The sequence below is a fragment of the Rhinoderma darwinii genome, chromosome 1 (genome assembly GCF_050947455.1).
Source record: "Rhinoderma darwinii isolate aRhiDar2 chromosome 1, aRhiDar2.hap1, whole genome shotgun sequence".
NCBI lineage: Eukaryota > Metazoa > Chordata > Amphibia > Anura > Rhinodermatidae > Rhinoderma > Rhinoderma darwinii.
The window spans coordinates 308,012,017-308,028,825 of NC_134687.1; the positions used below are offsets into that span (position 1 = coordinate 308,012,017).

Sequence of the window (16,809 nt, forward strand, 5' to 3'; positions counted from 1 at the left end):
GGGAATAATCACCTCTTACACTCCCCCCATAGAGCGATATTTATATTCAAGAAGGAATCCGAACTCTAAAAAGTGTCACCTATCGTAATATTCTATGTTGGACGCTGTAACTGGGCAACCAATGTCACATTGATTGGCACCAATAAGTCATCAAGGAGGCTCGGGATGCATAGCAACCACTTATATACACAGCACTTATTAGAGCGCACTTAGAGCTCGGTCCAAGGGATAAACTTTAATCACTGCGGCATCTCTCCCATTCATGACATGTAGCCACAGTGAATGGGAGAGATGCCACGGTGATTAAAGTTATAGTAGGTGCTGTGTATATAACTTATTAGAGCGCATTTGGAAAGAAGTGGTTGCTATCCCGAGCCATGTGAGCTGATTGGCACAACAAGTCATGTGACCTTGGCTGCCTAGTTACAGTGTCCAACATAGAATATTACAATGTGACACTTTTTAGTGATTCTTTCTTGAATATAAATATACCACCCCCATATAGAGCGATGAGAGGTGATGATTTCCATGCAGATACCTCATAGCAATCTTTATGCTGCTCTTGGGAATCGACGTGTCAAACCTTGGTCATGTGAAGTACAGTTTGTTGAACGCCGCCGATCTTCGTAGCATGGTGAGCTGGTCTCTTCCGTTTCTACTTATGAAGATTCGATAGATGTGTATGAGGGCCTTATTTTATATACATGGTTTGTTAGGGTTTTGGTAAAAATTTGTATTTGGAAATGTTAACGCCCTTTATTATGTTAATACCTGTGTGATAATTCTGGCGTATTATTGACGTGATTGGGGCACGTGAACCACGTCATGTCTTACATTTGGGTATTTAAGGGAATGTTTTTAGACGTCTTGTTAGGCTTGAAAAACTCACTATGGGCTGAAACGTTGTTTTTTTGCTGGATGTTTAAAGAATAAACACATTTTTTGACTGTCTGGAGATGCGTGCTGTGCTGTTGATGTGAAGATTATAATAGATCGTATGTGGTTTGTCCAATGTAGGACAGTGTGACACCATCCTAGTTATCACAAAAAAAAACTTGAGGACTGCATCCATATGGCAAAAGTGTAAGTGTTTTACACATCCCAATAACAAAGTGCTACGTTTCGACTCCGCAGGAGTCTTTATCAAGCACTTTGTTATTGGGATGTGTTAATAAAACACTTGTCATATGGATGCTGTCCTCAAGCTTTTTGCATCCGTTGAATGTCCGGATGGGATCTCTGGACTTGGAATTTGCATCCTGCCATAATAGAGGGGAGATATTCTGACCAAGTGAGTGCTGTGGATAACCTATTTACCATCCTAGTGATCGGGACCTGTGCTGCTTGACCCCTTTCTACTTTACTGTATAAAATGTCAGACATAAGTTTAACGTGTACATCATGGGCTTTTTAACTGCTTTTCATGACTTCTACATTAAGCAGATACCATTCTAGTCTATAGTGACAGATGCCATCGTTATGGCACCTGCCGCAGCTTATGTTTTAACTTATACGTTGTGCGTTTTTCCTGCCGTATACGTCAAACATAGTGCGCTAGTGTGATTATAAAGGTGTCCTAACTGGGAACGAACATTTGTAATAACCTTCACATTTTGTGTTTTTTGAGAACTTACGTTTTTTTAGGACTTCTGGCAGGTTTTTTTTTGTTTGTTTTTTTTAATTATAATTAGGCAAATTTCGTTGGTCCGGGCCTGGCCTTGCCGTTTTATTTTTTAACTTCGTTTCATTATGCTAGTCAGAATATCTTTCTTGGTAACTTGAGTAAGATTTTTTTTTTATTTTTTTATTTTTCATAGCTAATACAGAGGAGCAGCCCTGAAGAGAGAGAGAGACTGATCAAGCAACTAAAAGAAGAATTACGGTTAGAAGAAGCTAAACTGGTGCTACTTAAAAAGCTTCGTCAGAGTCAAATCCAGAAAGAGACGGCCCCACAAAAGGTTAATTTTTAATTTTGGTATATCATTATTTATTATGGGACTTGCTTTGGTGGTTTTTGGTTAAATAATTTTAATTTTCAGCCTTTAAAAAAAACAAAACACCCTGGGAAAAACTTATTTCCTCCATTTGTAATGTACATGAGGTAAATAGTAGTGCTGTTTTCTTACCAATCGCTGCTTTCGTGAATTTTCCACACCGGTCTGGTCCTCTGTTGTACCAAGTACAGCCTCTGATGTGTGGACAAGTATGTCTCTATGCATTCCTATGAGACACTTTAATGTGAGTCTCATAGGAATACAGAGAGAAGTCTGACTTCTGGTCCACACATAAGAGGACGTAGGACTTGGTGACTCAGTCACGTGGTACAATAGACCGGTACAGGCTGGAACAGTAAATTCACAAATGAAGCACTTGGTAAGAAAATATACGGCACTACTATTTACCTCATGTATATTATCTCTCTCCCCCCCCCACCACCACCACGAGTGCTTCTTAAAGTGCCAGAATCCAGGTGCTGCAATGGTTCAAATTTTAGATGGATTTGTATCCTTTCAGAAATCGAAATCAAAAATCTGTCTCTCCGTATGTGCAACATATTACCCTTTTACTATGGAAGATTTTGATTGTAATGATTTTGTTCTACTTGTAGGTACCATCCCGTCTTGGTGGCACTGTTATTCCTCCTCCTTTAGTAAGAGGTGGACAACAGGCACCAGCCAAGCAATCTACACAGATAGTAATGCCACCCCTTGTGAGAGGAGCGCAGGTAAGAATCACTGTTTTGCATTTGTTTAGACTTACTTTTCTTGCTCCGCATAAACGATAGTTGCAAAGAGATTTCATGTGCTTTGTTGTATATAGAGTTTAAAGGTAATGTGTTGCCAGAAAAACATGTTTTTTTTTTTTAAATTAAACATTTAGTGTGTGGGTGATTAAACATTGTTCAAATTTTTTTTATTTTTTTGCACGAGTCCATGTAATATTATAAATTATTTCTAATTTATAATACTACCCATTTTTGGTCACTAGATGGAGCTGTTCCCAAAATTGCAGCATTGCAACATTGGGTTAAAAGCCCTCGCTCTAGTGAGCTCTCAGCATCCCCCCCTCCTTTATCCTGGCTAGTGCCGGGATAAACGAGGGGTTTGAAAGGTTTAACCTCCTACACTGTGTGTCGCCATTTTTTGAGGTAACCCACAGTGTAGTAGGTTTACATACAGTAGTAAACACACACAAACACTAACATACATTGAAATCTCTTACCTGCTCCTGCCGCCGCGGCTCCCTCCGGCCCGTCCGCTCCCTTTGCTGCCGCTGTTCCATGTGCACAAGTCCGGAAGCCGCGACCGGAAGTAGTAATATTACTGTCCGGCTGCGACTTCCGGTCCACAGGAAAATGGCGCCGGACGGCGCCAATTTCGAATAGGACTGTGTGGGAGCGGCGCATGCGCAGTTCCCACACAGACGCCGTACACGGCAGTCAATGGGACGGGAGCCGTTCGCAGTCCCTATGGGACTGTGGCTGCCGTATTCCATGTCTGTGTGTGTCGTTAATCGACACACACAGAAATGGAACAAAAAATGGCAGCCCCCATAGGGAAGAAAAAGTGTAAAAATAAGAAACCGTAAAACACAAACACACAAATGAAAATAACCGTTTTTATTAAAGCACTAACATCTTTAACATATAAAAAAATTATTTGTGATGACACTGTTCCTTTAAGATATGCTGGACTATGTAGAGAAATATATCGTTCAATGTGGAAGTAAAAATCCACAAACCAGGTTTAGTTGCAGATTTGGCTGCGGATTACTTGTGGATCCCCATTTAAAATCTGGAGACTGATTTTAAGTGACTGGAAATTACTTTCTAATTTGCTGTAGAAATCTGCTGAAAATCCGACCTGTGTCACTCAATTGTACTGTTATAAAGAGGACCGGTCGCCTCTCCTGACATGTGTTTTTTTAATACTTCTATTCCCCGTGAAATAACAATTCTGGAGCATACCGACACGGTCTGACCAGTGATAAAAATGTCAGGATGTGTAGAAATAAAGCCCTTTAACCCCTTCCCCCTGCTTGCATTCTGGACCCTAATGACCAAGCCATTTTTTACGTTTTTCCATCGTCACATTCGAAGAGCTATACATTTTTTAATTTTGCGTCGACATAGCTGTATAAGGTCTTGTTTTTTGCGTGACAAGTTGTAATTTTTAATAGCACCATTTTGGGGTACATATAATTTATTTATTAACTTTTTGGGGGGGGGGAGATAGGAAACCTGAAATTTCACCACTATTTTATTTCTTTTTTGCGCCCTAAATCTACGTAGTTTACCGTGTGGTATAAATAACACTAACTTTATTCAGCGGGTTGTTACGATTGCAAAGATACCAAATTTGTATAGTTTTTTTATGTTTTACTACTTACACAGTAAAAACACTTTTCTCTTTTTTTTTCAAAATTATTTGTTCTTGCGTCTCCATATTTGAAGAGTCATAACTATTTTATTGTTCCGCCGATGCAGTTGTATGAGGGCTTTTTTTTTGCGGTACGACTTATAGTTTTTATCGGTACCATTTGAGAGTAGATGCGACTTTTTGATCACTTTTTATCACATTTTTTTTAAGTCCGGATTAACAGAAAACAGCAATTTTTCCATTGTTTTTTATTTTATTTTTTACAGCGTTCACCGTGCGGGTTAAATAATGTAACAGCTTTATAGTCTGGGTCGTTACGGACGCGGCGATACCAAATATGTGTAACTTTTTTGCTTTGTGTTTCTTTAACAGTAAAGCATTTTGTAAGGGGAAAGAGTGGGTTTTTCCTTTTTTTTTCACTTTTTTTTTACTAACTTTATTCAACTTCTTTTTTTTTTTTTTTTTACTTGTACTACTAGGGGACTTTCATATGCGATCATCCGATCGTTTTTATAATATTACTGCCTGTCCGTTTAAAACGTACAGGCATCTGCTAGGACATGCCTCCGGCATGACCTAGCAGGCATTCATTACAGGCAGGCCGTCTGAGACAGACACTCGGCGATCTGATCTCTGGGTGTCAGTGGGATGAGAGGGAGCTCCTCCCTCTCTCCAAGACCACTCAGATGCAGCGCACGCTATTGAGCGCCATATCTGAAGGGTTAAACGGGTGAGATCGATACTAATATTGATCTCACCCGGTCGAGCAGGGACGCCCCCACCCCTCCGCTGCCTCTGGCAGCTGAGAGCAGGGAGATTTCACGGCTCCCTGCTCTGTTTACTTTATTCTAATGCAGCGCCGTGGAATGGCGGCGCTGTAGAATAAAGCCCACTAATGACCGCCGTGAAAAGGCTAATTGGCGGTCATTAAGGGGTTAAAACACCAAGTTGTCTAGTTTATTCATAACCTTCTAGGAGGGCTAACCGAGGAAAGGCACAATGCAGACTTCGAAGATGCACAGAATTGTTTCATGAGGAATAGAAGTATTTACTAAAACACATGTGAGGGGAGGTCACAGGTCCTCTTTAAACGGGATTACTTGTTTGGCAGGTGTTTTTTCAAAGACCCCATCACTCAGTATTTAGCTGTGTTTTTAAAGCGGTTATTTCTTTCTATTGGCTATAAATTTTCCATCTAAATCTGGTCTCGTTTTTGCAAAATGTGAGTCTGCGCTGGTGACTTTGAATTGATTGGTGTCAGATGGTTTTGTCCCCCCCCCCCCCCCCTTTCTTGCCTGTAGTGTTTACTGCTGCTGCTTTTCACATATGTATCTATCCTTCTCACAAGCTTTTCTCCCTTTTCCATTTTTCCCTCTCTCCCACCATCAGCCCATTTCTGTGTCTCCTCAGCAGATGCACAATATCAGACAACATCCCGGCACAGGCCCGCCTCCTTTACTACTTGCTCCTCGAGCATCAGTGCCCAGTGTGCAGATGCAAGGTCAGAGGATCATCCAACAGGGACTGATCCGCGTGGCCAATGTGGCGAACACAAGCTTGCTGGTCAACATACCGCAGGTTGGTAAACACAAACAAGAAGCCGCTTTGCCTTTCCAGTATTAAATGAAGGCGAGGATGTCCCTTTAGTTTAAAAGGGGTGTTAAATTAGATAAACTCTTGGGGCATACAGATGTCATAGGGTGGGGTCCTCCCTCTACGATCGCGAGAGGCTCTCTGCGTCTCCCTCTCTGAGCCCGTCCATTCATTTGACTGGCTGGCATGTAATTCTACATTTCCCTTAATGATGTTTCTGCAGGGTAAACGTCTGGTCACACACAGCTTCTCCCAGCTGGTCACCAGGTGTTAGAGAAGCCGGCTTCCATTTAGAAACGGGTTGTCTTCATTAAGCAACCCCTTTAATTGCTGAAAGTAAAACTGAAGTTATTTTTAACTAATGAACCTGAAAATATTATAGAATAACAGAAGACCTCTCTATAGTAAGAATGCACGATGCATCGAAACTTCGTTACCGTTTCGATACCATGCACCCCCAAACTGTTCGATACCGTTGTTTCATGTATTTCGATACTAAGCTGCACAGCTATGTATAGTAACACGTGAATGTATGAGTGGGGCTGCGGCTGTGTGATACAGCCACCGCCCCACTCCTGAGTCCTGACAAGTGCGCGCGGTAAGATGATGCGATGTGGCCATCGCTGCAATAATGAGCGGCGGCATGGAAGACAGAACATGGCGGGCGCACTGCAAAACACCCCCATGTTCTGACTTCAGTGCCTGCGCCGCCGCTCATTAGTGCAGCGCCGGCCGCATCACCTCATGCTGACCGCGTGCGGACACACACACTGTCAGGAGCGGGGCAATGAAACCTCTAATCTCTGCCACTATTCTCCTGAATGCTGCAATCAAAGCTGACCACCAGGGGAAAATGAGAAGGGGGGATGCCCTTTGGAACCTGTTAGGGCATACTTGGATATGTCCTAACTGCCTGTGTACTATCCGTACACAGGCGAATGTATTGGTATATAGATATATGCCAGTACATTAAAGTTTAAAAATAAAGTCAAAACCTAGTAATGTTACATTTAAAAAAAATACACATACACATTTTTTTTACAATAAACATTAAAATAAGTCCCCAATACATAAAATATACACACATTCGGTATTGGTGCGGCCTTAATAACCTTCACAACCATTTTTTTTGCATAATTTCTGATGTGTACGCTGTAAAAAAAATAAAATTAAAAACTGCTTTCTTTCACTTATTGTGGGGGCACGAGGTGTGATGAATTTAACCTCCATGTGCCTCACATTAATAGTAATTAACCCCATCGTATACCTCACACGTTAACCCATTATGACTGGGAAACATGATGGGGTTAATTACTATTAATGTGAGGCACAATTCATCACACCAGAATTTTTTTTATTACTGTTGGCAAAGTATCGTTTGGTATTGAAATCGCAATACTACACGAAGTATCGGTATCAAAGTCCAAATTCTGGTATCGTGACATCCCTACTCTATAGACTCAAATTTACATTTTGCATGTTTATTTATTATAAACTAATTTGATTACCTCAGATTCACTTTTTTTTTTTTTCCCATGGTCTTAAATAGTTTCCCATATGTTAATTCTTGCATTACTCCATTCATGCCCTACTGTTTCCATTCTTTTAGGCATCACCAACTTCTTTAAAGGGCTCAGTTGGAACAACCGGAAATGCCAACAGCATCTCAATCGGTAATCCTAATGAATCTCCTGCTAGCCGGCAAGCAGCTGCCAAGCTTGCCCTACGTAAGCAGTTGGAAAAAACCCTGCTGGAGATTCCACCCCCCAAACCACCTGCTCCAGAGCTTAACTTTCTTCCAAGTGCAGCCAATAATGAGTTCATCTATCTAGTAGGACTGGAGGAGGTCGTGCAGAACCTGTTGGAGACCCAAGGTAAGATTAGATCCCAAACACTATTCACTTTCATTTAAGTTGAATTCACATAGTCTTTCTGCGTTTTTCGTTTTTATTTTTGTATAAACGGTCATATCTAGCCTGTCCCTCACATCTTCGGCTGCCTGCTTAGTTAGAACACATGGTTTCAGGGACTAACGTTTAATTCAATGTAGAGTGATTGCACATCTATAGCCACTTACCAAGCTATGGTAGGTGTCAGGCTGGTCGTTGATGCCCTCTGATCCATTTTTGACATGTAAGGGATTTTTTAGGGAAAACCTCATTAAAGGGGTATTTCCAAAAAAGGACAATTCTCATCTATTCACAGGATAGGTGGTAATTGTTTGATCGCTGGATCCCCCATCACTGAGACTCCCACTGATCATAATGGCGGGGGTACAAAGCCCACCTGTTTTTCCTCCCTTCTCAACCGCACCGTGGAGGACATTGAATGGAGCGGCATACCCGTTGCCATTTAAAGTCTGTGGTAATGACGGAAACAGCAGAGTTCAGTGCTCTGTCTCCGTCATTCCCATAGACATTGAATGGAGCTGTGGGCGCATTCAAACTGCTCTTTACATCAGTGGGAGCAGTAAGGAGGAATGAGAGGGGTTCAGGGCTCCCAGTGATTAATCCTATCCTGTGAATAGGTGATTGTCGCTTCTGGGGCAATCCCTTTAAGTAATGTCTAACTTTTACACAATTCTAAAAATGGTAATGATATAAAGAAACGGTTGAAGGGACAGCTCTAACCACCTTGTGCTGGTGCCTGATATACACTATGTGGACAAAAGTATTGGGGCACCCACACACTATGGCACAGTCATGTTGGAACAGAAATGGGCCGTCCCCAAACTGTTCCCACAAAGTTGGAAGCATACAGTTGTCTAAAATATCTTGATATTCTGAAGCATTACGTTTTTTTTTTTCTCCACTGGAACGACGCAAACCCCTGGAAAAGCAACCCCATAGCATTATCCCTCCCACACCTAACTTTACAGTTGGCACAATGCAGTCATCTAGGTAACGGTCTCCTGGTATTTGCCAAACACAGACTCGTCCGTTAGACTGCCTGATGGAGAGGAGTGATTTGTCTTCACAGAACACGTTTCCACTGCTCCAGTCTCTAGTGGCCGCGTTCTTTCTAGCTCTCCATCTGAGGCTTGGCATTGTGCTTTGTGATGTAAGGCTTGCATGCAGCTGCTCGGCCATAGAAACCAATGCCAAGAAGCTCCCGTAGCACCGTTTCTGTGTGGATGTTCATGCCAGAGGAGGTTTGGAACTCTGCAGTTAGAGTCCGCAGAGCGTTTGCAACTTTTATGTAACTTTACGTGGTCCGCCACTTCGTGGCTGAGTTGCTGTGGTTCCTAAACGCATTAACTTTGCAATAATACCACTCACAGTTGATCGTAGAATATATAGGAGGGAAGAAATTTCACTAACTGACTTGTTGCAATGGTGGCATCCTATTACAGTACCACGCTGGAGTTCAGTGATCCCTTTAGAACGACCCATTCTTTCACAATTGTTTGTAAAGGCAGACTGCATGGCTAGGTGCTGGATTTTATACATCTGTGGCAATGGAACTGCATAAAACACCGGAATTCATTAAGAAGTATGTCCCAATACTTCTGTCCTTGTAGTGTATATCAAACGGGAGAGTATCTATTACCCTATAATGACTAAAACTGTCGTACTTGCAGGTAAAACTGTGCCATCACCTGCATCTCATGAGCCTTCTAGTTGTGCCCAATGCAAGACTGACTTCACCAGTCGCTGGAGGCAAGAAAAGAATGGGACCATCATGTGTGATGTTTGCATGTCTTCTAACCAAAAGAAGACCCTAAAAGCTGAACACACTACCCGACTGAAGGCTGCCTTTGTCAAAGCTCTGCAACAAGAGCAGGAGATTGAGCAACGGATACTGCAGCAGAGCTCTTCACCTGCACAGATTAAGTCAGAACATTCTGTTCACCACCACTCTCTGAAACAGGTGAGCAAATGGTTTCGCTGAAAATAAAATAAAAATCTTTCTGATCTACCTTTTTTAATTCTATAAACACCTTCAACAATTTTTATTTATTGCTCCTATGCATCTAAAATTCAACAATTTTGAATGTCATTAAAATGGTCCTTCCTAACAAACATTCGGTACGTTAGCAGGAAGGTAACAGATGGAAGGGGGAGGAGTGTATGACCTCAAGATCAGACTAATCCGGGTTTGTTTGTAGTCTTACCATAAAATACCTAAATCTACATAGGAGCTGTAGACCCAAATCACTACAATCTTTTTATGAAGCTTTGCTCGTTTCATTTTAGATGCATTGGAGCAATACAAAAATGATTGCCAAGGTGGATACGTACTTTAATGCTTTCCCGACATTTGTCATGTGGATACGTCATGGAAAGCCAGTTCTTCCTTCAATTTGCCGTATCCATGCGACAAACGGAAAAACGAAACTGTAAAAGTACACTGTTACACAACGGCAGGCCATCTTTACACAGTGCCCAGGGGGGTGTTGTACCCCCCCCCCCCCTCCATATCGGTGATTCAATTCAGACCAACCGATTGCAGCTGTTTGCGGCTTTAGCGAATTACTGTGCCACAGGGCACAGTGATATGGTGGTGATTGGTTCTGTCTAGGACAGCACCAATCCCTACCATGTATTGATGAAGAGGTGGCGATGGTGCCACCCCCCCCCCCCTAATCGCTACCATTGGTCGGTCTGCACCGACTGACCAATGGAAGCCATGGCCGGTTTCTAACACCCTGCACCAGCTCTGCTTACTCATTCCGGTTCGGAACATTCCGGTTCTGGTGTGAGTCTGTGAGCCATACTTAAAGAGGCTCTGTCACCAGATTATAAGTGCCCTATGTCCTACATAATGTGATCGGCGCTATAATGTAGATAACCGCAGTGGTTTATATTTTGACTAAGTTATGACCTATTTTAGATTTATTCTAATGACTTTCTTAATAGACAACTGGGCGTGTTTTTACTTTTTGACCAAGTGGGCGTTGTAAAGAGAAGTGTATGACGCTGACCAATCAGTCAGACAAAAAAATGGACAGAGGCAGCACTTCCAAAAAGCATCAGCAGTTTATTCACCCGTGCGACGTTTCAGTTCAACAGGGCTTTTTTCCATGCTTGAAAAAAGTCCTGTTGGACTGAAACATCGAACGGGTGAATAAACTGCTGATGCTTTTTGAAAGTGCTGCCTCTGTCCATTTTTCGTCTGCCTGATATTGAGGACCGTGGACCAGGTCTAATTGAGGCGTGCACCCACCTGCAGTCCAAAGCTGTGGAAACTATTTGTTTTTGCTGACCAATCCGTGTCATACACTTCTCTCCATTCATGTACTCAGCACAGCGTGATCTTGCGAGATCAAGATGTGCTGTCACTCACACATTAACTTTACTGAAGTGTCTTGAGAGTGAATAGACATCGCTTCCGGCCAGGACGCGATGTCTGTTCACGATCCCGACACTTCGGTAACGTTTGTGTGACAGCACAGCCTGATCCTGTTGTGCTGTAAGTCCCGCAAGATCACGCTGTGCTGAGTACATGAATGGAGAGAAGTTTATGAATGGCAGTCTGTAATCTTCCTCAGGGGTAATTTGTTGATGCAGGTGTTTGGTTTTTTTTGTCCCTTTTTTTTAAAAATGTTTACTGACCTTTTTTTAACTGACGTTCGGTCTTGATGGCGTAGTGAGACTGGTTTTTTTCCAGCATTGGGGTTAATTTGTTAGTCAGGTAGTCAGGAATTTTTTACAGTTTTATATTGTACGTTAATTAAATTTCTTCCTCCTAAACTTTTATCTATCTTTCCTTGCGTTTCCCCCCCCCCCCCCCCACTTGATGTACATGTGTAAAAGCACAACATACACAACCACCTTTGTAAAAATAAATTGAGTATTACACGTGTTGAAGCACTACATACACCTCTAATAAAAATGTCCCAATCATCCCAAAAGGTCCATTCAGCCGAGGAGGAATACGCCATCCTGGACAGACACTGATTCAGGGAGAAAAATAAATTACCCTATTTCTCTTGACGACCTCATGATCCTCATCCAGTGTTGAGGAACCCCCGCAAAGGCGGCCCAGTAAAACAGCTGAGGCAACCCCCCAAATGAGTGATACCATGTGGAATTCACCCCCTGAGATTTAAGGCCTCGTACATACGACCGTAGCCCATGTGCACGGCCGTGATTTTCGGGTCGGCCGGGGGCGGAGTGTCGCCCGCAAGCCACCCGCAAATCACGGGCCGTGCACATTATTTCCTATGAGCCAGGACCGCAGAACACAGCCGTAATAAAACATGCCCGTTCTTTCTGCGGTCCGGGCTCCTGAGCCATGCACGGACCGTGGAAACCACATGCGTTTGTTAATGCCCAAGTGGGCGTGTTTTACTTTAGACCAAGTGGGCGTTGTACAGAGGAGTGTATGACTCTGACCAATCAGCGTCATGCACTTCCCTCCATTCATTTACACTGCACTAGCGATATAGTTATGTTATAGTGTGTGTATGTAGCTGCACATAACGATATTACTGTAGTGTCCTGATAATGAATATACATCCCTACCAGCCTGGACGTGAGGTTTATTCAGAATCCTGACACTTCTGAATCTTTTCTGTGAGATTCCAGCAAGGCAAGCGTAATCTCGTGAGATTACGATGTACCCTGTCATTCGCTTGCCTTGCTGGAATCTCACAGAAAAGATTCAGAAGGGTCAGGATTCTGAATACACATCCCGTGCTGGCTGGAGGTAATGTATATTCATTGTCAGGACACTGTAGTAATGTTAGTCTTTGTGTATGTAGCTGCACTTAACGATATAACTATATCGCTATCTGCAGTGTAACTGAATGGAGAGAAGTGCATGATGCTGATTGGTCAGCGTCATGCACTCCTCTGTACAACGCCCACTTGGGCTAAAGTAAAACACGCCAACTTGGGCATTAAGAAACTCATTCGCATAAAGCTATAAATCGCTAATAAAGTGGTTTAAAATAGATCGTTTTTCGAAATAAAAAGCATTACTGTCACCTACATTACAGCGCCGATCTCCTTATGTAGGAGACAGGGCACTTATAATGTGGTGACAGAGCCTCTTTAAGCACTGAGAAAAAGATTATAAAAATAAGGCTCTGTCAGGAAGGTCAAAACCGGCTGCAGCGGGAAGGGGTTAAACTTTCTTTTGCAATGTTTCTTTTAGAGCCCTACACCAATATCCCGTGGATTATCGGGGACTACACGAGGGGTGCTGCATACGTTCCCACCTACGACCAAGCTTCCTAATGCAGCCACTCTTGCCAACCGATCGGTAAAACCCGGAGATCGTACAATGAATAAAAGTAATCTGGCATCTGGAAACTGGAAGAAAGTTCCAATTAATGCAGGTACGTACGTTTTAGAAACCCTTTTTTGACAGTTAAGTGGCCCAGCAGTTGAGTATTTTAAAGGCTATCAGTGGCTTTTTTGTTAATTTTATTTTTTTGTATGTTCTAGAGTTGGGTACACATAGTTGAATTGAGGTGGTACAGGTAATTTGTTGTGGGTCTTGTTTTGATTAAACTGAAAGGGCAATGTCTACTACAACGTTACCCTCTCTGGCCATGTACTCAGTAATGCCATTCCAGTGATGTTGCACACATACCTTAGTGAACGGCTGAGCCACAAGATTGGTATTGTAAATGATGTGATGCACCTGATTAATATTTGCAGGAATTCCCTAGTAAAAGATGATCCTTTTTTAGTTTGATTCTTTAATTAAAAAAAACACCTGTATTTGTCTGTACATGCTGGTCCAGTTCCTTTTATGAATAAGCAGTTTTACTCTGTTTGTATTTTCCCCCTTGGGTATTGCAGTATATCTTTACATCAAATGGGTATAATTGTTTTCTATAGGACAAACCTCTAGTCAGAGAGTCATAGCGACACAACAATCAAAGAAACAATCAGTGGAGATGCACAGGGGTAAGCAAAGGGGTAACTTTGTTGCTGCAACAATTTTATCTTCGTATATCATGCAGCATTTAAGTGTTTTATAGAGCAATGTTTTTGGTTTGTTTTTTTTCTATCGTACAGATGGAAGCGGGTGATCCATCTTTTACTTCTTTAACTGAAAATGTCGAATTCTCCCCACAAGTCTTTTTCTGCAAAATATGTAGGGGTAGTTTATTAACCTTTCTATGTCCATTTTCTGGCATAGCAAAGTTGCAAAAGGCCCAATAGTCCACAATTTACAGTGAAAATTGAGACACTTGGACGTTTAACACTGCCCTCACTACTTTTGGAAAGGACGGGGCTTAACAAAAAGGCCCAATAAATTTACTATAATTTAAGTTCTAAAAGTGGTAGAATAATGTAACTATTTTTCCATTTAAAAATAATAAATAAAAAAAAAATATATATATATATATATATATATATATATATATAATCTATCTCTCCGAACCACTCCCCACCAGAAAAGTAAATAAAATATTCCCCTATGGTCTACTCAATTGACATGTTTAAAGAGGCTCTGTCACCACATTATAAGTGGCCTATCTCCTAAATAAGGAGATCGGCGCTATAATGTAGGTGACAGTAATGCATTTAAAAAAAACAATCTAAAATCGCTAATAAAGTGGTGAAAATAGATAGTTTTTTTTAAAATAAAAAGCACTGCGGTCACCTACATTATAGCGCCCATCGCCTTATGTAGAAGATAGGGCACTTATAATGTGGTGACAGAGTCTCTTTAATGGAATATGTAGTAGATATGTTTTTTTTTATCGTATTGATCATCCTGGTTGATGAATAGGGATGTTCTACATATGGTCTAATTTTATAGTGCTAAAAAGTCACTAAATGGTGTTAGTTTCATGTTCTGCTTAGTTTTGTTAAGTAGATAGAACAATGATCAGTGGACACCACAAATATCGATCTAGAGTGCCAGTCAACGTGGCATAGACATTACAAATTTTGCGAACAAGATACTTATGTCAGACTTTACCTCTAATATAAATGGAAGAACTTTTTATTACAACATTACATAATAATACAAAATAGACACAGACAAAATTTAAGAACATTTTAAAAGTGCACAACCATGTGCCAGACCAGAGTCCTAGCCCTCAATAAGGTTCAAGGACAAGTCGCTCATGGAGGAAGAAGCGCAGCTAATTATGGGTCATGAACCATGAATAAAAAGTATATTTTTGGACCTATATGCTTATATTTCTTGATGTTTTTTTGTTAGGAATTAAAGGGAACTTGTCAGCAACTTTTATAATGCCCTCTAATGCCCTCTGATGTGTGATAGTTATGTGATTTTTGGAGAACTTAACGTTTACATTTTGCAGCTTGTTGTGAGGAAGGAGTTTGACATATTTATAAACTGAAATGTCTCCTGCCTATTAGCTTACTCCCTATGTACAGTGTCAGCGGTGGCTGGAGCGTTAGCTCATAATTACGGCGGACCCCCTTCCTTACAGCGCTCGCATCACGCTGCAACATTTTAAACACCGTTCTCCGTAGTGGCAGATCGCTGAAATTAGCGTGTCTGTCACTATGCTCCTCTCAGAGAGGGTAAGCATAAAGCTGCTGACAGGTTGCCTTTTAACTTCTTCCCGAAATGACCTAGTTACGTCATGGGGGGAAGGAGGAGTCTGGAGCGGGCTCCCGGGCTGATACAAAGCGGGTGTCGGCACTTCACTATAACGAGCACGATCCTGCTAGTTTAACCCAATAAATGCCGTGGTCCAAAGCGATAGCGGGATTTAAATCGTTAGAAAGAAGGGGGCGACCCCCTCTAATAGCCCATCTGCCCCCACGACGCCGATCGCGGGTTGCCGATAGTTGTAATGGCAGCCTGGGGGACTAATTAAGGTCTTAATAGAAGCCTGTCCAACTATATACTGCAATATATTAGTATTGCAGTATATAGTGAAAGCGGTCCAAGTTGCATCTCTGGTTCAAGTCCCTTAGGGGGACTAATAAAAACAAAACAAAAAATAACTGATTGCTACGGTTTATTTTTTTTTCATGTACAAATAATATATTTAAAAGTAAAAAAAAAAAAAAAGAAAAGCTTTTCCCTCTAAAGCATTGTAAAAAAAAAAAATATATCATTGATTATCGCCGTGTCCGTAAAAGTCTAAATTATAACATTATTTAACCCGCACGGTGAGTGCTGTAAAGAGAACAAAAAACAGCGATTCTGGCGTCTTACCTTTTTTGTCACATAATCTCCCACAAAAAATGGACTAAAAGTGATAAACCTCGCATGTACCCCAAAATGGTACCATTAAAATCTACAGCTCGTCCCACCAAAACGCACTTTTGCCGCTCAATTGACAGAAAAAGTTATGGCTCAGAATTTGGCAACGCAAAATGTTGTTTTTCGTTTTTTGTTTTTTTTTGTTTTTCCCTTCTAAAAGTATTGAAATATATATATAAAAAAAACTATATATAAATTTGTTATCTCCGTAATCTTATTGACCCGCAGAATGACATTAAAGAGGCTCTGTCACCAGATTTTGCAACCCCTATCTGCTATTGCAGCAGATCGGCGCTGCAATGTAGATTACAGTAACGTTTTTATTTTTAAAAAAACGAGCATTTTTGGCCAAGTTATAACCATTTTTGTAGTTATGCAAATGAGGCTTGCAAAAGTCCAAGTGGGTGTGTATTATGTGCGTACATTGGGGCGTTTTTAATACTTTTACTAGCTGGGCGCTCTGACGAGAAGTATCATCCACTTCTCTTCAGAACGCCCAGCTTCTGGCAGTGCAGACACAGCCGTGTTCTCGAGAGATCACGCTGTGACGTCACTCACAGGTCCTGCATCGTGTCGGACACATCGGCACCAGAGGCTTCAGTTGATTCTGCAGCAGCATCGGCGTTAGCAGGTAAGTCGATGTAGCTACTTACCTGCAAACGCCGATGCTGCTGCAGAATCATCT

The 16,809-nt window shown here is 41.6% G+C and overlaps 1 protein-coding gene across 9 annotated transcripts in view; it reads left to right on the forward strand.

Moving 5' to 3' along the window:
• GATAD2A (GATA zinc finger domain containing 2A) overlaps window positions 1-16,809 on the forward strand; it is a 118,331-nt gene that overhangs the window by 99,265 nt on the left and 2,257 nt on the right. For 5 of the 9 annotated variants that reach the window (XM_075825506.1, XM_075825507.1, XM_075825505.1 and 2 more), the window contains 7 exons: window positions 1,818-1,958; window positions 2,609-2,725; window positions 5,769-5,957; window positions 7,582-7,846; window positions 9,553-9,842; window positions 13,074-13,257; window positions 13,766-13,834. In XM_075825506.1, coding sequence (XP_075681621.1) covers window positions 1,818-1,958; window positions 2,609-2,725; window positions 5,769-5,957; window positions 7,582-7,846; window positions 9,553-9,842; window positions 13,074-13,257; window positions 13,766-13,834 — 1,255 coding nt within the window. The remainder of the gene's footprint in view (window positions 1-1,817; window positions 1,959-2,608; window positions 2,726-5,768; window positions 5,958-7,581; window positions 7,847-9,552; window positions 9,843-13,073; window positions 13,258-13,765; window positions 13,835-16,809) is intronic. The other 4 variants (XM_075825503.1, XM_075825508.1, XM_075825504.1 and 1 more) reach the window with 4 other exon arrangements.